Below are 24,614 nucleotides of genomic sequence, written 5' to 3' on the forward strand. Positions count from 1 at the left end.
AGATCTTTGTGGCTCTAAATTTGCACACCTATAACTTTGTTTCATCCCCAGAGTGAGCATTCATGTTTAACGAGAAAATCAAGCACCCAATGATCAACTGAAAAAAATCATATCACAAGATTTCCTTGGATGAAAACATAAAAACTTTACTATATAGGAAATAAGTGAAGGAAACATTACTAAATAAGCATTTCTTTGGGTTAATGCTTATACTTTATACTGTAACACATAATAAAATGCAATCATGTGTACTACAGAACAAATGAATCTCCCCTTATTTCTTTTAAATGTCACCACCAAAATCTTTGGTTACTTATCAAATTCTTGAAACTTTGCTTCCTGTACCAAACCAAAGTGCCACAACTCTAAGGAGTTCACTTTCTTACCAGTATTCGAGCTATTCTTCATGGTAGGAAGTTATATGAGCACCCTTACATTATTTTTGGCGATCCTTAAGCATACCTTAAGAACCTCATGACTGTGGACTTCTCAGCTCAAGCTTGAGCTCAACTCTTGCATAATGCTCCAGAATAGAAATACTCCTGATTATTTATTCCCATATACTTTTGGTCTACAGTTACTTTCAATTCTGCAGAGCTTTTTTCTGCCCGCAATTCAGGACTTATACCCACCAGCTCTTGAAGCGCAATGGTAGTGTCCTTATCTCTGAGGCAAAAGTCCAGTTTGAAATCTCACCTGGTCTGGTGGTCTTTATAATGTGTCTAAGGGCTCTTGAAGCACAGTGGTAATGTCCCTAGCTCTGGGTCTTGAAAGCTGTGTTCAAGCCCCACCTGTTCCACAGGTGTGTCATAATGTAGCTGATTAAAAATATCTGGATCCACTAACTTGGCTGTTTTCAGCTCAAACCCAAAAGTCTTTATGACCAAGCCTCAGACAACTTCCCAAAATTCCAACCAAGATTCCACCCTGAATTACCCTTCTCTGACAACAGAGGTGAGTTTTCTGAGCTATGCCAATTTCCCAATAGCTGCACTCAGAAAGATGTTTCATCCGTAACCTCCATGTGGTTTTAGGGACTTGTGTTTTGTCATTGATTGAACACTAAATTTGCTTTATAAAGCTAAGTTTTATCATTGTTACCTTAAATTATGTATTGTAGTTTTAGTCTCACAAACAATTCTCTATTTGATCTAGTGCCCTCAAGAAATGATTCATAAGGATGTTGCCTGGGTTAGAGGATTTGAGCGACAGGGAGAGGCTGAATAAGCTTGGGCTGTTTTCCCTGGAGCGTCGGAAGCTATGGGGTGACCTTATAGAGACTTATGAAATCAAGATGGGCATGGATAGCTTAAAAAATAGGTCTTTTCCCTAGCGTAGAGGAGTCTAGAACTAGAGGGCATAGATTTAGGGTGAGAGAGGAAAAATTTAAAAGGCACCTAAAGGACAACTTTTTCTTGCAGAGGGTGATGCATGTGTGGAATGAGCTGCCAGAGAAAGTGGTGGAGGCTGGTACAATTACAGTTTTTAAAAGGCATCTGGTTGGGTATGTGAATTGGAAGGGTTGAGAGGGATATGGTCCAAGTGCTGGCAAATGGGACTAGATTAGGTTAAGATTTCTGGTCGGCATGGACGAGTTGGACGGAAGAATCTGTTTTTGTGCTGTACATCTCTATGACTCTGTTATGTTTCAATAAATTTACCTCTCATTCTTCTGATCTTCAATGACATATGCCTAATGATTCTTCATAAGGTAAACCCTTCATCCCCTTAATAAGTCAAGTGAACCTTCTCTAAGCTCTTCCTGGGTGGGGGAGTCCAGAACTAGAGGGCATAGGTTTAGGGTGAGAGGGGAAAGATATAAAAGAGATCTAAGGGGCAACTTTTTCACGCAGAGGGTGGTACGTGTATGGAATGAGCTAGCAGAGGATATGGTGGAAGAGGCATTTGGATGGGTATATGAATAGGAAGGGTTTGGTAGGGATATGGACCTGGTGCTGGCAGGTGGGACTAGATTGGGTTGGGATATCTGGTCGGCATGGATGGGTTGGACCGAAGGGTCTGTTTCCATGCTGTACATCTCTATGACTCTATGTCTCTAAAGCATTTTTTTTTTCAAAAAGGACAACCAAACTGCACAAAGTATTAGAGATGTGGACTCAGTAAAGTTGTGTGCAACTGCCATAACATCTGTATTCCATTTGCCTTGGAATAGGCAGCAACATTCCATTGCATTCGTAGTCACTTAATGGCTTTATTTGGTACACTTAATCACTGTATGGTTTATACCATTTTACATGATTCATGTACCTGAACACCAACCACGTCCTGTAGTATCTCTCCATTTAAAATGTATATTGCATTTGTGTTCTTTCCAAAATGGTTGTCTTCACATTTACATACATTATATTCCATTTGCCAGTTTTTTGCCCAGTTATGTGACCTGTCTCTCTATCCTTTTGCAGACCCTCTTCCAGCTCATAACAATTGCTTTCCTAACTGTCATGGTGTCCGCAGCAAAATTATCTATCATATATTTGTTTCTTCATCCAACTTATTGATGCACATTGTAAGTGGTTGAGAATCAGTATTGATCCCTGTGGCACTTTCCTAGTTACAATTGCCAACCCAAAGCAAGACCCATTTATCCCTACTGAAACAGGGGGAAGGGTCACTGAACTTGAAATGTTAACTTTGGTTTCTCTTCACAGATGCTACCAGACCTGCTGAGCTTTTCCAGCAACTTCTGTTTTTGATTCTGATTTACAGCTTCTGCAGTTCTTTCCATTTCCATTAATCCCCCTCTGTTTCCTGTAAGCTAACCAATTCTTTAATATGCCAATATGTTACCTAGTACATTACATGTGGGCACCTTACTCAATACCTTGAAATCTAATTATAGTACATGCTACCAAATCCCCTCCAACTACAGTGAATATTACTTCATTCAGAAACTCTTGCCCAAATTGACTATGCCCAAACACATTATGATTTTCTAACCCTCTTGCTGTGACTTCCCTAATAATGGATTCCAGCACATTTCTTATGAGATGTCAGGACATGTGGCCTATGACTTCGTACTTTCTGATTCCTTCCTTTCTTGAATAAATATATTACATTTGCAGTTTTCCAAACCATTTCCCTTCTTGAATTCATGCACTTTTATACCTCATGCATGTACTGTTTGTGCAGCCACTTCTTTTCAGCCTTTAGGAAGGAAGCCATTAGGTCATAGGGACTTGGCTGCCTTTACGTCAATAGATTTCCCAGCAACCTTTCCCTACTATAGTGTTTTAAACTGACCTTTTGATTTTCAAATATCATTTGGAAGTTTCCAAGTCCTCTGTCATGAAGATAGACACAAAATATCTGTTCAAAGCCTCCACTATTTCTTTGTTTTCAATTTCCTGCAGAGAGAGAAAACAAACACTAGCTGCAGTTACTGTATTCTTCTATTCACATACTTGTAGTAACTTTTATTTGTGTTTTCACTTTACTAGCTAGATATCTGTCATACTCTGCTTTCTATCTCTTTATATTTCATTTTCTGCTGGTTCTTAAAGACTACCCACTACTCTTCACACTAGTCTTCGCAGGTATGTAGAGTGTTTATTCTGATTTATATTCTACTTCATGTTCTTATTTAGCCATGAATGATACAACATTCTCAAAGAGATTGTTATATGATATTAGCACTCCTTTTCAAAATAAACAGCTAATTTTAGCTGGTACAGAAAATCATGGACATCCTAAATGTGACTGCAAAACAGCCGTGTAATCCAGCAAGTTCAGGTGGCATCAGAAACTGCACAGTGGGTTATAAGTATTGGAATTTCAACGTTATAGTATAGCTTTTGAATCATTCTGAGCATAACTTGTTTATATTAAAATGCAATTTTACATAGGTTTGTTTCTGTGCTGCACATCCTGTCATTAGCCAAATCATGTCATGCTCAGTTTTCTCATCTAAATCTTTCTCTCCCATATTCTTGTCCAATTTCCCCAGAAATGCATCAAGCCAGTGGCATAATAGTGTTATGATGTGGAGATCGAACCCCTCTGTCAATTAAAATTAATATCCCAGAAAAGCTCACCTCGTAATCTGCTAAAAGTGTTAGTGAGTGAAAGAAAACTCTAGATTTCCACTGTTTAAAGAAAAAATTAACAATTTATTTTCCTAACTTAAACAGTAAACACTAAACAGAAACTATTAACAAATCTAAACCCCCTTTTCTTAACTAATCACATCTGACCCCCAACTCTATAAAAATGCTATTCGAATAAAACAATTATTAAACAGAAATCAATTTAATCTCTCAAAGTCCAGAAATTCCCTAATGCTGTTTTCCTTCCAGTCTTCCGAATCTGTTGCTTGCTTCCATCCTTCCGATTCTGCTGTGTCTCCCTGGGTTGTCTTCTTACTTTTTACTACTTTTAGTGGAAAAGATATCTTTGATAGATAGTGCCTTCTGAGTGATTTCTTTTTGAGAGTCCTTTCAGGTAATGTGTGCTGTAATGTTTGATGGCAGTTGCTCTGACCAATTTTTGAAATGCCCTCATTTTTATATTCCTGAATACACCTGAAATTGTTATAGTCTGATTGGTTTCTGACTGTCAGCTTCATCAGATTTTAAATTTGATTGGCTTTGAAGGGCTGAGTGTTTAGTTTAAATCAATCAGTTAGATTTGAATTGTTGTCAAAACAGCAACCAAAACTCAGGAATCCATTTAACTGTCAATTGCATCTGTTGTGGAACAGTTGTTGTGTATACTCGCAGTATTTGCTGTATCAAAAACTTAGACAAGCACTTTGTCTTAAAGTGACTATACACTTTCGACTTTGTAACAATTATAATATCACTGGATATTCAATCCAGAAGTCCAGGCTAATGCTTTGTGGACATTTATTCAAGTCCTGCCATAGCATTTGTATTTAATTAATAAAAATGTGGAATCAAAAGCTAGTCTTGGTAATTATGGCCATGGCGCTGTCATTTTTTTGATGTTAAAAACTGTCAGCTTCATTAATGTCTTTAAAGAAGTAAATCTGCCATCTTTACCTGATCTGACCTGCATGTGACTACAGACCCACAGCAATGTGGTTGACTGTTAATTGCCTTCTGAATGGCTTAGCAAACCAGTACGTTCAAGGGCAATTAGGGACGTGCGATATCACCTTGCCAGCGAAACCTACAAGTCATGAAATGAAAAATGCTATTTGCTTCATTCACCTACCTTTTATGAAAAGCTCCACATCTTTACCACTCTTTATTGATGTGCCTTATTTTTCTGAATTCCTTGTTGGATTTCTTGATACTATCTTTTATTGATGGACTCTTGTTATGCTCTTCTCCAGAGGAAATATTCTCTGTGTGCCCAGTTTATCAAAACCTTTCATAATTTTAAAGACCACTATTAGTTCACTTCTCAGCTTCATTTATTCAGGAGAAAGGAACCCCATCTGTCAGTCATTTCCTGTTTTGTATACACATTCTTTTGGTATCATCCTTGTTAATCTGCTCTGTACCATCTGCTGTCTTCTGTATCGTTTTCATGAGGGTGCAGCCCAAACTGCACACAGTAGCTCAAGTGTAGTCTGATTTAGGTTCAACATAACTTCTCTACTTTTTAATTTAATCTTTTGAGAAAAAAAGTACCTTGGACTTTTCTGTTCTGTGGCCTTGTCTTGCTTAACTTTTATTAACTTATATATTCCTTATCTGAGATCCCTTTGTTCCTCCAATTGTAATTGTTGAAATTTGTTTTGCCAACTCATAACATTTTCTATTTTACCTTTAATAAATTATTAATTCTAAACATGCTTTTAATGAGTGATTTTTGAGAAGATTTGCAGCTTAGGTTGATGATAAGTCTGAAAGTTAGCTCACTGAGCTTGAAGGTTTGTTTTCAGACGTTTCGTCACCATTAGGTAACATCATCGGTGAGAGTCTCTGGTGAAGTGCTAGTGGTATGTCCCGCCTCTCTGTTTATAGTTCTTAGTTTCTTAAGGTGGGTGATGTCATTTCCAGTTTTTTTTTCTTTTCAAGGGAGGATAGATAGGATCTAAATTGTGTTTATTGATGGAGTTCTGGTTAGAATGCCATACCTCAAAGAATTCTCATGCATGTCGTTGTTTCACATGTCCTAGGATGTGTGTGCTGCCCCAGTCAAAGTGGTGTCCTTCTTTGTCTGTATGTGTAGAAACTAGTGATAATGGGTCAAGTTTTTTGGTGGCCACTTGGTGTTCATGTAAACTGGTGGCAAGTTTCTCTCTACGTCACACTGCAGCACCCAAGAACTACAAAAAGCAGAAGAAAAATATCTATACAACATTTTTGGGAAAAAAGGCTACCCAATAAACGCAATCCACCGATTCCTCAGAAAAAAAACCCAAACAAGCAGACACTATGCAACCAAAAACTATAGCCACATTACCTTAAATTAAGGATATATCAGAAGTGACTTCCAGACTACTCAGACCCTTTGGCATCATGGTACCCACAAACCTACCAACACACTTAAACAGTGACTAATGAGCCGAAAGGATCCATTAGATACTACAATCAAAACTACTGTCATTTACAAGATGCCATGCAAGAACAGTAAAAGAAAATACTACATCAAACAAACTAGCAGGGAAAGTAAATATTGATTTCCTCTTTAATTTTATAGTTCTACTGGAAAAGAAAACATTATTTACAGTTTTGTGTTTAATGTGTGTTTGGCGCACATTCATTCTGAATCTGTACTCTGGTTAAAACTTATTTAAAGTGTATATTTTTCTCTATTATTTCTTCCAATGGTTCAGTCTTGTGCAGCCTATTCCATTAAGTAATTCAGTCTTTATCACAGCATTAAGTTTGATGTTATCGTTTTGCTAATTGTTCCTTAGATCTCTTTGTTTAGATTATCTGTCTATGTAATACATGCAAGTCGCTATGATGCAAACCAATCTAAGTGCCAACGAGGACACTTTTTAAAAAACTTAATGTGACTTTTTCATCATCTCCAGGATATTTATTGCCACTAAACAAATGTGTTGATCTGTTTCAAATGATCTTTGTGCCAGAAATTTGCAAGCAGGGAAACATGCCCCAAATGCGTATCACTCAAGCATTTCCCTGAAATATAGATGGCACTTCTCAGCTTTCATTGTCAGAAAATGTAACAAGGAAGAAATATAGGGCACTTTTTAATATCCACTCACTTCTCCAAATGGCCACTGCTGTAAATGAGGGTGATCTACACTCGTAATCTTGAAGGGTACTGCTTAATTGGAGACCATATTAAGGTGCAAAAAGATAAGATGATGCAAAGGTAAATTATTGCAGAGGTTGTAAATCTGAAATAACAGAAACTGCTGAGAATATTCAAGTCAAGCAGCATCTGTGGAAAGAGAAACAGAATTAATTTTCATGTTGGTGACCTTTATTTAGCATTGGGAAAAAATTGTAAAGTAATAGGTTTTAAGCAAATGAAAGGGAAAGGGCAAGCAAAAGAATAAAAGTGAAGATCTTTGATTGTGTGAAAGACAGAAGAGATTAAACAATAAAGGAGTTAGTGGTGCAGGAATAGTAATCAGACAGTTTTCTCTTACAGGGGAGACTAAAACTAGGCACCAAGGTTTAAGAATAAGAGGTTTCCCTTTAAAGTGGAGACAAGGATTTTTTTTCTGAAGATCATTAGTATGTGTGGAATTTTTTTCCTCCGAAAGCAATGAGACTGGATTGGGACAGATAGGAAATTGGAGTTGAGACCACAGCCAGATCAGACTCCTTTTGTTAAATCGTGGAGCAGCTCAAAGACCGAAGACCTATGTTCCAAAGTAAAGAAATAAAATATGTATGTGGAGGAGGTGAGAATGGCATAATCACAGAATATTATGATGCAGAAGGAGGCCATGCAACCCATGATGCCTGCAGCAGCTCATTTTTCCAGGTTGGCCGTATTATCGAATGATAATCTCCTGCCTTTTCCCCATATCCCTGCAAATCATCACTACCCAAAAGACCGTCCAATGCAGCTCTTGAATGCCTTAGTTGAACCTGCCTCCACCAAATTTCAAAGCAGTGTATTTCATACCCAAACCACTCACTGTGTAAAAAGTTTTTTTTTAACATTACCCTCACTTCATTTGCGCATCACTTTAAATCGATGTTCTCTTGCCCTTGTTTCTTTTACAAAGTGAAACTTCACCCTAACCACTGTCCCACCCTGTAATGATTTTGAAAACTTCCATTGAGCTTCTCTCCAGTCCTAATTTCTTCAATCTGTCCTGAGTTGAAGGTTGTCATACATGGAAACATTCTAGGAAATCACTTCTTCGCTGCAAAGCATAATGATGAACAAGTGCTATTGAACAGCAAAACATGCTGCTAGATGGTTTCACAGATGTGCTCTTAGTTTTATTATACCACAGAATTAATTATATCAACAGGAAAATGAGAGTGAAACAAAACTCTGTTGGGAAAGAGGAAACAAAATGTACCAGAGGTTAGGTGTGAAGTTTAGATTAGGTTAGATTCCTTACAGTATGGAAACAGTCCTTTTGCCCAACAGATCCACACCAACCCTCCAAAGAGCAACCCACCCCTACCCTATATTTAGCCCTGATTAATGCACCTAATACTATGGGGCAATTTAGCATGGCCAATTCACCTGCCCTGAACATCTTTAGATTGTGGGAGGAAACCAGAGCACCAAGGCAACACCCACGCAGACACAGGGAGAATGTGCAAACTCCACATATGCAGTCGTCCAGGGAGGGAATCGAACCCGATTTCCTGGCATTGTGAGACGACAGTGCTAACCATTGAGTCACCATGCCGTCCAAGTTGTTGAATTAATTGGAGTTTGGAAGGCTGTAAAGTGACATATTGAAAGGGCTTGTTCTTTGAACTTTTGATGAGCTTCATCATTGCAGGATGTAATGACTGAAATGTCAGCATGAGAATAATGCGGAGAATTAAAATGATATACAACCAAAGTTTGTGATCCTGTTTTCGTACTGAGTGTAGGTGTTCTTCAAAGACGCCATCTAATCTGCATTTGATCTCCCCACATTTAATGATAAATGCAGCATGCTACATTAAAAGTATTACATTAAAATCATTGTTTCACTTGGAAGGACTGTTTGGGTTGTTAGGTAGTGAGGCGAGAGAGTGTGAAAGGGCAGGTGTTGCATTTCTGCACCTGCATGGGAATAGGGTATTGTAAATGAGCCAAGCTGTTATGGGTGGAATTGTCCTTTCCAATTGCTGAAGGGGGTTGGTGCAGGAATGGGGGGGGAAGAAGTGTGTGAAAGAGATGCTGGCTTGAGAGGATAAGAGGAAATGGTTCTGAGTAGGAAGGGCAAAGATGAAAACAGAACTGCATAAAACAGATGTTTATGATACCAAGTGGGTCTTTTATTGAGCAAAAATAACCATGTATCAAAAATGCAGGTATGGAACATTGCATCATTAGAACAGGTATAAATTATGTATAAGAAACAACTGGATAATTGTAACACACAATATTATTTTCAATTAAACCTGGAAGGTTGGAATGGTAACTAATTTAAATCAGTCCAAAGTTAAAATTTGAGTCAGGAAGAAACCCTTCAGTCAAAAACTTCTGAATGTTTGGCATGACCTGCCAGGTAGGTGGTAAAAATAAAATTCCTAGCAATGGGTGAAATACAGTTAAATGCTATCATGAGAGAGCTGCAGTAGTATAAGAACAAAAGAGTTTTAATTGGCTGATTTCTGTTTTTGCTCCTGTTATTTTCTTAATGTATGTCTATGCTGTTATTGCACAGAGTATTAAAGTTCTTATAGTTTGATACTTTAGTATGTTCACTGTCCTTCTTCTTTCCAAGATATTAGTTTTCAGAACTTCAGATTTTGCTAATACTTTTATTCTAGTGTTTTCAATTTGAAGTTGATAATACTCTTTCTTAGATATAAACCTATGCAGAAGTTGGATGGAATGGGAGATGGCTTTGCAGGAAGTGGCCAACAGATTCCTAACTCTGCAGAGCAAACCATTGTAGCACAGAGTCAACACCATCAGCAGTTTCTTGGTAAGCTGCAGTTATATCACTCGGCTTTTAATATTTCTTGTCATTTACAACTTTCAAGTACCATCTGCAAATAAAATAGTCTTTAAATTTCTAATTAATTAGGGAAAGATAAAGAACCAAGTACAAATGTTTGGGTTGATGTGCATAAAATAATGAACAAGGAAACAGCACCAGAAGTATCATCATTAGCTGTTGCCTTTTTCTCAACCACATGCTGCTCCATACAATACTCTGAAGTTAAGCTAAAAGGAGGTGATACCTCAGAACAAGCAGAATGAAGTTTTGTGACTTATTGGAGCTACAATACCTTAGGAAGCTCAGGCTTTCACAGCAGATCATTTCTGACATCTGCCGCCTTTTGGAACAAGACCTTCTTTCAAGGTGGAGGTGCAGACTCATTGCCAGTCATAGTCCAAACACCACAGCTCAAATGTTTTCACCTGATTGTAACCTCAGATCACCATTCCTCTCTACCACTGATATCTTTCACCTCCATGCTTATAAACAAACATATCTACCTGTACATTAAAAGTATGCAAGGATTCTCTTTCCACCACCTTTTCAGGAAGATAACTCTAAAGACTGAAAACTCCTTGAAAGAAAACTGTTATGGACAGACCAAACCCCCTGCAAGTATATCAAGAAGATAGCCTAGACCCTAACTTTTTCTTTTTCAAAGGTAATTGTAAGGTACTGTGTTCCAGATTAATTTGATTGGTTACACTACTCGGCTTTAAGCAAAACACACTTCAGTCTTACTCTACAGTTAAAATACAAATAAAGGAAAGAAGAATTGGTCTAACTTGAACTCTATTTGAAAATCTTAGCAGAACGATAGACTATTTAACTACTAGCAGCAACTGTTCCAATATAATAACATCCCATAAACACATCCTTGGCAAAGCCAAGTAAAATAGATTATCTCACATGCAATTCTGGCAGCTGAAAGAGCCCAAACTTTTAGCTGAAGTGAAGAGAGAGAGAGAGAGATGTAACAGCTTTGATAATCAACTTCCAAGAACCCCAACAAATTCTGGAAGTAAAATAAAGTAAAACCCTGGTTTTGTGGGAGCCTGGCTCCACTCATAGATGCTGCTTCTATTGTTGCAACTTAAAAAGAATAGAAACCCGAGGCTTCACAGGCTGTTTATTTTATTGGCTTGGAGCAGATCACTCTTTGACCTCTGAATGAAACAAAAGGACAAAATACACTTTTTAAAGCAGAATATTGTCATATCTCCCCCCTTAACAGTAATGAGTCATCAATATATAAAAATGCCTTCATTCTTAAAATCCTTTTGGTCTTACGCTATTAATACACTACAATACATATGTATTACATTGACCCTAAACATGCAAACATTCAATACCACAGTCCTGCGAGATCTGCCTTCATGATTGGCAAAGTGTAAAAGATAAACAAAAAGCTAATAGAACCAAAACCACTCCTCCAGCCCATAGCGGGATTGCCACCTAATGTGCCATACCCATCGCCATGATGTTTCATCCCTTCCACACTGCTCTCTTTTCCTATATCTATCCTTATAGCCTCCTTGCCACCCTATGCTCCTGTACACGATCTGGACTAAAGCAGTGTGGTTGTCTTTGGATAATTAAGGATGAACAGTGGATGCTAGCCCAACCAGCAGTGCTCACATCCCATGAAAAAGTTTTTATTTTAATTCTTTCTCCTTAAGCATCATTCATAATGCTTTCTCACTTCCGATATGAGATGCAAAATAGCCTGTTTATTATTTCATTGAATCTCTACTGTGTGGAAACAGGCCATTCAGCTCAACAAGTCCACACCAACTCTCCGAAGACTAACCTACCCAGACTTAACCTCCTACCTTATCCCTGTAACCCTGCATTTCCCATGGCAAATCAACCTAACCTACACATTCTGGATACGCTGGGCAATTTATCATGTCCAATCCTCCTAACCTACACACTTCTGGACTGTGGGAGGAAAGAGAGCACCTGGAGGAAACCCATGCAGACACGGGAAGAATGTGCAAACTCCATCACAGACAGGCAGAAATTGAATCGGGGTCCCTGGCATTTTGAGGCAGCGTGCTAACCACTGAGCCATCATGACACCCCCTTGACAAGAGAAGAAATATAAGCCGGTCCTCAAGAAGGTATAGATGAGGGTTACAGAATCATTATCAACAGTTATTGCCCGGAAGAAATGGAGGTCATGGTTATGAAATTGTCGAATTCAGTGTTGACTCCAGAAAGGTGAGATGTAATTTCTTAAGTTTCACTGGAACTATGAAGGAAACTGATAATGTGTGTTGAGCGTCTTGTGAGGCAATTAATTCATGTGGTTCATAATCGATGGAATGTGGAGTTTGAATAAATAAAGTAATCCAACATACTAGCACACATCTCCAAATCCATGATTAACTAAAAGATTGCAAGTCATCGCATAAAGTAGAAGAGCAGATCAGAGGCTGGATTTTCTGTGATGCATAACTCTCCAAAATCTTTCCAGTATCTACAAGGCATAGGTCAGAAGTGTGATGGCCTATACCCTCCACCTACTGCTCCAAACCATGATATCCATCATAAAGCAAGCTACTTGATCAACATCCTGTTCGTTATCTTGTGCATTCAGTGACCGCAATGTGTACCATTGACAAGGTGCACTTCAACTTTCCAAAGGCTTCTTTAACAGCACCTTTCAAAGATATAACCTCTGCTGTGTAGAAGCATAAGGAACTCAGGCACTTGGCTACACCACCATCATTAAGTTTTCCTCACATTCACACTGGAGCTCAAGATCTAAAAGCACTTCAGGTGTATTTATACCACAGGAACTATGGCAGTTCAAGAAAGCAATTCAATATCACCTTCTCAAAGTCAATTAAATATGGAAATAAATGCTGACTCTGCTAGTGACATCTGCATCCTGTAAGTGAATTGTGAGAGTGTAAATGTAAGAATAATCCGGCAGCATTTTCAATGATGGGAAATCAAGATCACATCACAGTTGGCCACTTATTAACCTTTACTCTCAAAACTCTAAAGGCCCTTTGATGTCAGTAAATGAAGTTAGGTTTGGTCTCTCAGATGACCTGTATCAGTAAATCTTGTTTTTGATTTATTTTAATAATAGATGCCTCTCGCGCTCTTCCTGAATTTGTAGAACTTGAGGTTGCAGATATTCCATTATTGGATGGCATCACCCTTGAGGATATCAGAACATTACAGATTCTTTATAGAGAGCACTGTGAGGTAAGAAATATAGTACCTCTAAAATTATTTTAAAATTTTGAATATGCACAATTTAAAAGTAAATTATTCATCCTTTTATGGCTGCAATTTCAGATTAAACTTTGCCAAATCTTTACTAATGCAAAACAAACCATAAGACTGACCTCTCTCCTTTTTAAGAATAAAATTCTGCAGACAATGGAAATAATAAAAAAAAATGTGCTGGAAACATTCAGCAGGTCTGGCAGTGTCTGTGATGAAAGAACCAGTCAATATTTCAGTTAATCAGAACTGGGAAATGTTAGAGACATAATCGCTTTTAATCACGTTATAAGGAGGTATTTGATGGTCCCTCAAAGTAAGATGACTCTCATTCATGGCAAGAACCTGCTGGCCAGAGGTAGGAATACTACCACAGCATCACAATATCTTTGTAAATGGAAGAATGTGGAGGCAAAATAAGGAAAGATTTGTGATTTGGTTAAAGGTCGGATACATTAAATGATAAAGGGTAGGTAGCAATAGCTAGATAGTGGCATAGTGCTAATGTCACACTGGGCTAGTAATCCAGAGACCCAGATTGTAGGTTCAAATCCCACCACAACAGCTGGTGGAATTTACATTAAATAGAAACATATGAAATAGGATAAAGAAGACAACATTCCATCCTTTGAGCCTGCCCCACCATTCAATATTATCCTCAGTGCCCTAATCCTGTTTTTGCCCCATATTTTTTTATCTCTTTAGCCTTCAGAACTATATCTGACTCTTTAAAATATTCAGTGTTTTGGCCTCAGCCACTTTCTGTGGCAAAGTGTTCCGCAGGCTCACCACTCTCTGGATGATGAAATTTCTCCTTATCTCAGCCTTAAGTGATCAACCCCATATCCTTATACTGTCACATTTGGTTCTGGAATTGCCTGGTCATTGGGAACATCCTTCCCTGTGTTTACCCTCCCCAGTCCTGTTAGACGTTTATACATTTCTGAGAGAGATCTCATCTTCACCTGAACTTTAGTGAATACAGTCTGAACCGAATCACTATTTCTTCATACCCAAGTCCTATAACCCAGGAATCAATCTGGTAAAACTTTTGTTGCAATCCCTCCATTGCCGGAACATTCTTCCTCAAAGAAGGAAACTGCACACAGTACTTCAGATGTGATCTCACCAAGTCCCTGTACAATTGCAGCAAAGTATCCCTGTTCCTATACTCAAATCCTTTGGTATGAATGCCAACATATCACTGCATGCTGCACCTGTACACTTGCTTTCAGCAACTGATGTACATGAACATCCAGGTCTTGTTGTACCTCCCCCTTTCCTAATCTATCACTATTTAGATAATAACCTGCCTTCCTGTTTTCTTTACTAAAGTGAATAAAGACACATATAGCCATATTATACCTCATCAGTTATGCATTTGCCCACTCAGACAGCTTGTCCAAATCACACTGAAGCATCTCTGCATCCTCCTCAGACCTCACCCTCCCACCCAGCTTTGTGTCATCTGCAAACCTGGTGATCTAAATCGTTTAATAGATACTGTGAATAGCTGGGGCCCAAACACTGACCCCTGTGCTACTCCACTGGTCACTGGCTGCAATGCAAAATGATCTGTTTATTCCTATTATTTGTTTCCTGTTTGCCAACTAGTTTTCTATATATGTCAGCATGCAACCCCCAATCCTTTGCGCTTGAAACGTGGAATATAAAGCTAGACATCAGTAAGGGTAATCATGAGGCCATCATCAATTGATGGGAAAGGAAATCTGCCAGTCTTATGTGGTCTGGTCAATATATGACTCAATACCCACAGGATGATTCTTAATTGCCCCCGTGAAATTGGCTAGTTCAAAGCATGGGCAACAAAAGCTGGCCATACTAGTGCCCATATTTCATGGAAAAATAAAGTTAAAATAGGTACAAGTATAGAAAATGCAGAGGAGATATGAATATGAATGACTGCCATCGAAAGCAAAAGTGGGAAAAACAAGATTATGACCGAAACCTGAAAAGACTGTAAACCTAAAGGAAAGAGGATGAGGCCAGTGTTGTCAGTTGCAGAAATTAAAGTCGGAAATTGTTGAACTGAGTAATTGGTTCAGGAACCAATAATGTTTCAAAAGACAAGGTGCTGCTCCTCAAGCTTTTGTTGAGCTTCACTGAAATACTGAGGATAAGGATAAACACAAGCTGGGGAATTAAAATTACAAGCTATCAGAACCTTAAGACTATACACGTGCAACAAGCAGAGGTGTTCTGCAAAGCAGTCACCTAATCTGAATTGCTCTTCTTTATGTAGAGGAAACCATATTGTGAGTATCTAAAGCAGTTTGCTACATTGAAAGAAGCACGTGTAATTCGCTGCATCATCTGGAAAGAAGTGAGTGGGACCTTGGACGCTGAGGAGAGAGGAAGTAAAATGGCATGTGTTACATCTGGTACATTTACATGGGAAGGAAATCAGGTGTTGTATTTGACCGTGCCACATTTCACCTCCTGATAACTGTTATGTTTTTTAGCATTTCCCAATTTTAGTGAAAGGTTATCAACTGAAATCTCAACCAATATCTTTGGAGAATAGCGATCTCTGTATTAATACACTTACACTAAATAACAACACATTAATTGACACACTCAGTGACATTGACTATAAAACACTGAGGCAAGAAAACACACTTGACCAATCTCAACTTCTATCAGTCATTTTACTACCTACTTACATAGTTCACTTAAACTTTATTTCTAAAAACAGAATGATAGATCAACATTTTCAAGATGTGGATGAATGATCTTCATAGATTCATTCAGTTCCTCATCCTTGCATTAGGCCTGCTTCACAAAGCATCTCTGTTCAGCACAGAGTTGTTTTAACTTACTGTATGCAGGTCTCTCAATCAAAGTTTTGCCCAGCTAATGTGAATCCATCTTCCGACAGTAACCAAATCTTAACATGTTGTGTATTAAATAATTAAGCTAGCACTTGCATTTTAAGCTTGTTAAAGCCTCCCCTAAAATGGTGGATGGAAAAGTTTCAAATAAACTTCTTGATGTTCATGTTCTAATATCTATGATTGAAGGTTCTAATTCGCCCCTCCCACAGAAAAGCTTCAGTTTTTAAATTGCAAAGAACAAGGAATCTTTTAAACTATTTATTGGGCCATACCTTTTGCTTACAGAGTGCTTTTGTTACTTTATAGGCAATACTGGATGTTGTAGTGAATCTTCAGTTTAGCCTAATTGAAAAGCTATGGCAAACATTCTGGCACTATAGTTCATCGACTTCAACTGAAGGGACAACTATCAGTCAAACTAGGTAAGTGTCCACTCTGGTCCATTTGACTTTCACAATGTGGTCAGTTATGTTAAGCTGGATGAAATTGGTTTTGGCCAATTTTAGAAGCCAAAAATAGGTGATGCACCACAAGCATATTGCTGAAACCAAAGATCTGACTTTCTCCCAAAATACAGTTTGTGGCCTCCTTTTAATCAAGCTTCAGAAACAGCAAAACTAAAGTTGACAATGAAATATGAGCCTTACCTGAAAGTCACTGCCAGTGAGGAGTACGGTTGTAAGGAGAAAATGGAGAGAGGGCATTTCAGGACCAACAAATGTATCACCGCACAAGGTGATAATACAGACTGTCCTTTCATTGTAGAATCGAGCAAAGTTGAGAACATGATCAAGAACAAAACACAGGCAAGTCAACAGTATAAGACAGAGGTAGAGATTGCCAGATGTACCAAGAGGCAGTATTTTGGAGAGTTAGCATTGGTTACTGACAAAAGCAGTCTAGATTAGAGTGGTGCTGGAAAAGCACAGCTGGTCAGGCAGTATCCGAGGAGCAGGAAAAGGACAGCTTCAGCATATGTTGGAGAAGTCAAGCCATGGTGATGGATATCCAAGCATTTGGGAGATTGTTAGACCCTTGCATAAACATCATGAAGAGAAATATAATGAATTATGAAGTACAACTCTTCTTCTTATTTGGTACCAGTTTGGACTTGGAGAATCCTGGTATGTAGGCATATTGTCATCCAGTGCCTTCTCAGTTTGATGGAAAAAAAGTCAAACTTATCCACACACAAACTCCCCACAGGGAAGAAAAGAATGCCGGAAATGGGCAAAGCAGCATTTTGTGGCCATGGGGTAGCTACCATGTAATGTTGAAATACATTACTGGCCAGCCAGGGATGGGAAAACAAATGGTATATGTTTATTTTTGTTATTTGCATTCTTGGGGTTTAAAGCATTTACTCTCTTGTTTATATTTTCAAATCCAGACAAAATGTTCATTTATGAATTATCACACTGAACAACAAAGACAAATACTAAATGTAATTTTTGATGAGAAGAATTTAGTGTAAATTACAGGGGCTGGGAGTGACCCACAGGACTTCTGTATAGAACAGTTTTTCTGCTGCTGCCAGCCCAATGCAAAGAATTAGTTCAAGATAAATAGTAGGAGCTGTTTCTTAGATGAGGAAATCCCAGCAAAACCTGAGTACTGGGGGCTTGATACTCTGCGCCACATAAACTGATCAATGTTGACAAAGGGCAGTAAACAGGCATTATCTCTCTCATAAGCAGAAACATGGGGACGAATGCCTCTTTAAGGTGGATGCCTGACCTCATATTTTAGGTGTCTTTGGGGAGCAGCACATAACCCTGTGAAAACTCTACACAATCTGGAAAATTGCTGCAAGGCCACCAGTTTCTAACCTGAGACATATTATATATTTATGTTTTTCTTTATTTTCTATCTTTCCTATCTATCCTACATCTCCCGCATGCAATTAAAACAAATATCCTTCACCAATTTTCAAAAGTAACTCATAAAATGCGTGTGTGAGAAGCCTGAGGCGAGTCTGTTCCATTTTTCTCTTTCTCTTGTGTGCAAGTGCTTGGCCTAGTTCGATGCCATGGTGGATCTTACGCTCTTACAATGCCTAAAGCAAATCATCTATCCCCACTATTAACTTTCAGAGATGCAGACAGTAGGTCAGTTAGCAATATAAATTGATTATACAGGAGATTGGTTGTTGCCCTCTGTTTTACTCAGCTGGTACTGAAATATTTATAATTTAAATCAATAGTTTTAGGGTTTATGAAGAATTCTTCATGAATTGAAAGTGAGAGTTCATAACTTGTTTTTCTCAAGTATTTCTGCAGCAACATCTGGGATAAATATGCTTTAATCCCATAAAGCTTGGTTCCATTGGTACAATTTGATTAACTCTGTATCGATCACTCTTTTTGTAATATCAGACAGTGGAAGGAAAAGTTAGACTTTTCATTCCTGCAAATGGTTTGACTGAAGCAAGCTGACTCTTAAAATGATTCTAATGTGTAGGACTTGTGACACAGCCAAGGAGATTTGATGTTTTAGAATTAAGATGTGAAATATAATGATGATCATTATTAAAACACAACTGACTTTGAAACATAGGAAGTAGGAGCAGGATTAGGTCATTTGGCCTACAGAGCCTGCTCCACATTTAGTATGATCACGGCTGATTATCCAAATCAATACCCTGTTCCTGCTTGCTCCCCATACTCTTTGATTTCTTTAACCTAAGAAATATGTTGAACCCCTTGAGAACAATCAACATTTTGGCCTTGACCACTTTCTGTGGCATTGAGTTCCACAGGTGAAGAAATTTCTCCTTATCTCAGTCCTAAATACATACTCTACCCCACAACCTTATATTGTGACACCTGGTTGCGGGTAAACCAGTCATTGGTATCATCCTTCCTGTGTTTGTCTTGTCTTGTCCTGTTCGAGGTTTTATGCAATGATCCCTCATTCATCTAACTCCAGTGAACATAGAAGAATACAGCACATAACAGGCCCTTTGGCCTTCGATGTTGTACCGGCCTTTTATCCTACTGTAAGATCATACTAACCTCCATACCCTTCATTGTCTATCATCCATGTGCCTATCCAAGAATCGCTTAAAGGTCACTAATGTATCTGACTCTACTACCACTGCTCGAGGAGTTCAATATATTTCTTAGGGCTAAAGAAGTCAAAGTGTATGGGAAGCAAACTAGAACAGGGTACTGATTTGGATAATGTCACCAATGTATCTGACTCTACTACCACTGCTGGCAGCGCATTCCATGCACCCGCTACTGACATCTCCCTTACCTCCTACCTCTGACATCTCCTTTAAATCTTCCTCCAATTACCTTAAAATTATGCCCCCTTGTGATAGATATTTCCGGCATGGGAAAAAGTCTCTGGCTATCCACTCTTATCTGTGACTCAACATCTTGGTACACCGCTATCAAAGTCACCTCTCATCCTTCTTCACTCCATTGACAAAAGCCCTAGCTCTCTCAACATTTCTTCATAAGACATTCCCTCGAGTCCAGGCAGCATCCTGGTAAATCTCCTCTCCACTCTCTTAAAGCTTTCACATCTTTCCTATAATGAGGCAACCAGAACTGAGCACAATATTCCAAGTATGGTCTAACCAGGACTCTGTAGAGCTGCAGCATAATCTCGTGGCTCTTAAACTCAATCCCCTGCTAACGAAAGTCAACACACTTTTTGCCTTCTTAACAACCCTATCAACCTGGGTAGCAATTTTAAGGGATCTATGGACATGGACCCCAAGATCCCTCTGTTCCTCCACACTACCAAAAATCCTGCCTTTAACTCTGTATTCTGCATTCAAATTCGACTTTCCAAAATAAATCACTTCACACTTTTCCAAGTTGAACTCCATCTGCCACTCTGCAGCCAGTTCTGCATCCTGTCAATGTCTTGTTGCAACCTACAACAGCCCTCCACACAATCCACAACTCCATCAAGCTTCGCGTCATCGGCAAACTTACTAACCCACCTTCCACTTCCTCATCCAAGTCATTTATTAAAATCACAAGGAGCACAGGTCTCAGAACCAATCCCTACAGAACACCACTGATTACCGAGCTCCAGGCTGAAGACATTCCATATACTACAACCATCTATCTTCTATGGGCCAGCCAATACTGTATCCAGACAGACAGGTTTCACTGTATCCCATGCCTCCTTACTTTCTGAATGAGCCTACAATGGGGAATCTTATCAAACACCTTGCTAAAATCCAGATACACCACATCCACCACTCTACCTTCATCAACCTGTGTTGTCACATCCTCAAAGAATTTAGTACTTTATATGAGACCTAACCTGCCCCTCACAAAGCCGTGCTGACTACTTTTAATCAAACTATGGTTTTCCAAGAAATCATAAATCCTGTCTCAGAATCCTCTCCGATACTTTGCCCACCATCAACGTAAGACTGACTGGCCTGGAATTCCCAAGATTGTCCCTATTCCCTTGAACAAGGGAATAACATCTGCCACCCTCCAAACATCTGGCACTACTCCAATGGACAGTGAGGACGCAAAGATCATCGCCAAAGGTACAACAATCTCTTCCCTCGCTTTGTGTGGTAACCTAGAGTATATCCCAACTGGCCCTAGGGATTTATCTATCCTTTTTTTTTTAATTTTCGGCACATCCCCCGAACATCAACCTGTTCAGTCTGTTTCATGCTGTCCTCAGAAACGTCAAGGTCCCTCTCCGTTGTGAATGCTGAAGCAAAGTATTCATTAAGGACCTGCCCCACTTCCTCTGACTTCAGATGCAAGTTCTCTCCACTTGCCCTAATCGGCCCTACCCTCACTTTGGCCATCACTTGTTCCTCACATAAGGGTAGAATGCATTAAGGTTTTCCTCAATCCTACCCACTAAAGCGTTTCATGCTCCCTTCTAGCTCTCCTCAGTCCATTCTTCAGTTCCTTCCTGGCTACCTTATAACCCTCTAAATCCCTGTATGATCTTTACTCTTCAACCTTAAGTAAGCCTCCTCCTTCCCCTTGAGTAGATGTACCACATCCCTTGTCACCCACTGTTCTTTCAACCTACCACCCCTTCCTTACCTCAATGGGAAAAGTCAGTCCAGCACTATCAGCAGGTGCTTCCTAAACAACCTCCACATTTCTCTTGTGCATTTCTCAAATCTGTGGAATGGAATGTATTCCTAACTAATTGAGTCTCTCTTCATATATCAATCCTGCTCTCCCAGGAATCAGTCTAGGAAACCTTTGTTGTACTCACTCAGTAGCCACAGCATCCTTTCTCAGGTAAGGAGACCAAAACTGCACATAGTGCTTCAAGTGTGGTCTCACCAAAGCTCTGTACAATTGCAGTAAGACATCCCTACAACTATACATGAATCCTCACATCACTGCTCCTCATCTTGAATCCTCTGTTGATTTAATTAATTTATTTATGACATTTTTGTTTCTTAAAATAGGTAGTTCTTGATTTCATTAAGTGGATTTGTAAAAAGCCTGAACCAAACTGTGGTTTAGGGCTGAGACAAGAAGAAATGTCTTCAAAGCGTTGTGGATATTTGGAATCCTTTACCTTATTGGGGTGTGAATTCTTACTCATTGAGTGTACTCACGGCATGGATTGATAGATGTTTAGATGCTTAAGAGAATTAAGGAGTATGAGGATATTGCAGCAAAATGGATTTAAATAGAAATCTAAACCTGGTCATAATGTATGTGAAGCAAACTTATTGGCCTTGTCCTTTTTATATATGTTTATTTAAAAAATCATGGGTTATAGATATGAAGACTCCCCCAGATTTTTCCAAGCATCTGAGATACTTCTTCAGCAATCCAATGCTTTGCTCAATGACTACCGTATCAGAACATCAGATATAGGAGTACAGTTAGGCCATTCAAACCATTGAGTATGCACTTTGATTTGATCTTGGGTGATATGTTTCTCAACCCCATTCTCCTGCCTTCTCCCCATAACTCTTGATTCCTTTATTAATCAAGAACCTACCTATTGCTGCCTTAAATACATTCAATGACTTGGTCTCCATAGCCTTCTGCGGCAGTGAGTTCTACAGATTTGCCTCACTCTGGCTGGAGAAATTTCTCCTTATTTCAGTTCTAAAGGGTCATCCCTTCATTCTGAGGCTGTCCTCTCAGGTCCTGGTGTCCCCTATGAATGGAAACATCTTCTCCACGCCCCCTATATCTAGGCCCCTCCGTATTCCAAAATGTGATTTCTGTAATATCTTTTCTGCACTTGGTGAAGAGGCTTCTTTCAGTGTTATCAGTCATAACCTTTGAAGGCAGACTCATACCTCACTTCTGAGGAACCATAGGCTGCCATTGCTTGAAGTGTATGTAGGAGAATTGACTGTCAAAGGATGAAACAACCATTACAGGATCATGATCTTTCAGTTGTTGCAAACCAATTGAGAATTGATGAATTAGAATCCTTTTAAGTTTATGAAAACCTCTGAGTGATCTAAAGTTTCCTTAAATACCACCTGTGCATACCTGGTGATTCTTTGAATCTGCGAAAAATCAAACCACAACAGTAAATTTCTCAGGTTGACTAGCCTCATTAGTATTAAGGTGAATTCAGGTATTAGTTGAGACAAGCATATTATACACAGCCTTTAGGTGGAAAGGAGGGGCAGATGTTTACAGGGTTTTTAGAATAGCAGGCAATGGAACTTAATTTGGGTTTTCTGACAACAGATTGAATATTACTTACTAAGTTCTCTGGAACCTGCAGGCTGGTCAGATTTCCCAACCTTTATTATCAGGGACTGGTGTGCAATCAATTACATATCATGAATACTCATTAATATGCCACCCTACTGAAATAATATTCATAGACATAATCCTATTAGTATTGATATTATCGCTAGACTATTAATCCAGAAACAGCTGAGGTTGTGGGAACCTGGGCTCAAATCCTGCCACAGTAGATGATGGATTTGGACTTCAATAAAAAAAATTTGGAATTAAAAATTTGCTGATGACCCTGATCCATTGCCGTAAGGAAGACTTTGCAGGGTCGACAGGGCTGCTTCTGCCATTGTCTTTCTCAATGATTACGTCGAAACCAAATGGTCCGGCCAGTTTCATTGCTTCGTTGAGACTTTGTAGAAATTCATAGCACTGCGTGGCTTGCCAGGCCACTTTAAAGGACAGTTGAAAGTCAACCACGTTGCTGTGAATCCAGAATTGCATGTAGACCAGACCAGGTAAGGATGGCAGTTTCCTTCTCTAAAGCGTATTAATGAACCAGATGGGTTTTTTCCAACAATTGATAATGATTTGTGGTGGTCATTAGACTCTTAATTTGTTAAATCAATTTCTTGTGAAAATTGAATTCAAATTCCATCTTCTACTGCAGCAGGATTCGAACCTGAATCCCTGGGATTTTTCCTGAGTTTCCGAATTAACAGTCCAGCAATAATACCACTAGGCCATTGCCTCCCAGGTAAATCCCAGAATTTGAATACTTGAATACCAGAAAGTGCCAGGAGTGGTCATCTAGGAAAATGTCACAAGGACAGGGTTCCTTCCAATTTCCCAACCTATACACAGTTTTTTGCTCTTTTAACCTGCTGCCTGCATGCTATGGAATATTAAAATATCACCTTTTGTCTCAAATTTCACAATATTTGGGAAATCAGTCATTTTTCATGTTGGCACTTGCTAAATTGGACCTGGTGAGGGTATAAAAATTCACCATTTAATTTCAAACAAAAGTCTATCACTCTTCACTGGTATTTGAATAATCATTGATTTGATTCTACATCTGTCCTTCTGCAGTGAGAATGAGATAGAAGGTAGACTCCCGAAGGCAAAGCTCACTGCTCTGTGCAAGAATGACTCCGTCCTCAAGTGGATGTGTACCTGCGATCATATAATGTACCAGGCTTTGGTGGAAATCCTTATTCCAGACGTCCTTAGACCTATTCCTAGTAAGTACTGCCGGAAGTTGCTTGCTTTTCTCAACTTGAAAATTTTAGTCCTAAAAAGCAAAAAAAACCCAGATCGCAGCATATAAGTCAACCAGATGTTAAAGACAAACCTATTCTTCACCCTCAATAGTCATTTTCTAATTTGTTCAGCATCCATTTGAGCACCTCTTTTCAGCTTCATGCCTCAATTTGTTATCCCACAATTGAGTGTTACTTAGTGCCAGCAGATAATTGTTTCCATGCAAAAAAGCAGGCAATATGGGCTATGTTGCTAAATGATATGACATTCTCAAGAAGAGCAGTCCTCACATGGAGGATGACAAAGGTGGTGACCACCCACAAATATGTAAGCCATTTCACTTTTATACTTGATGTTTAAGTTGACCCCTGTTTTGAGAAAGATTTTTTGAAACTTCAAAAGATCAACTTATGTCATCTATGCAAACTGACATTACAGTTTGGAGTTACCCTAGGATAATGCAAGCAGGCAAGGGGCATGTAAAATTGGGAAATTTGCCATGTTGCTCCCAGTGCTTTTGCCAAGCCCACCCTAATTTTACCAGCA

General features: G+C 39.0%; 1 protein-coding gene across 6 annotated transcripts in view; it reads left to right on the forward strand.

Annotated features, from left to right (window-relative positions):
• The window catches only part of rfx3 (regulatory factor X, 3 (influences HLA class II expression)), a 264,347-nt gene that overhangs the window by 191,378 nt on the left and 48,355 nt on the right, over positions 1-24,614 (forward strand). For 5 of the 6 annotated variants that reach the window (XM_060846800.1, XM_060846824.1, XM_060846815.1 and 2 more), the window contains 4 exons: positions 9,900-10,021; positions 13,143-13,261; positions 16,444-16,559; positions 23,898-24,049. In XM_060846800.1, coding sequence (XP_060702783.1) covers positions 9,900-10,021; positions 13,143-13,261; positions 16,444-16,559; positions 23,898-24,049 — 509 coding nt within the window. Of the gene's footprint in view, positions 1-9,899; positions 10,022-13,142; positions 13,262-16,443; positions 16,564-23,897; positions 24,050-24,614 lie in introns of those variants that run through there. The other variant, XM_060846838.1, reaches the window with a different exon arrangement.

Source organism: Hemiscyllium ocellatum, chromosome 2 (genome assembly GCF_020745735.1).
Source record: "Hemiscyllium ocellatum isolate sHemOce1 chromosome 2, sHemOce1.pat.X.cur, whole genome shotgun sequence".
Taxonomy (NCBI): Eukaryota; Metazoa; Chordata; class Chondrichthyes; order Orectolobiformes; family Hemiscylliidae; genus Hemiscyllium; species Hemiscyllium ocellatum.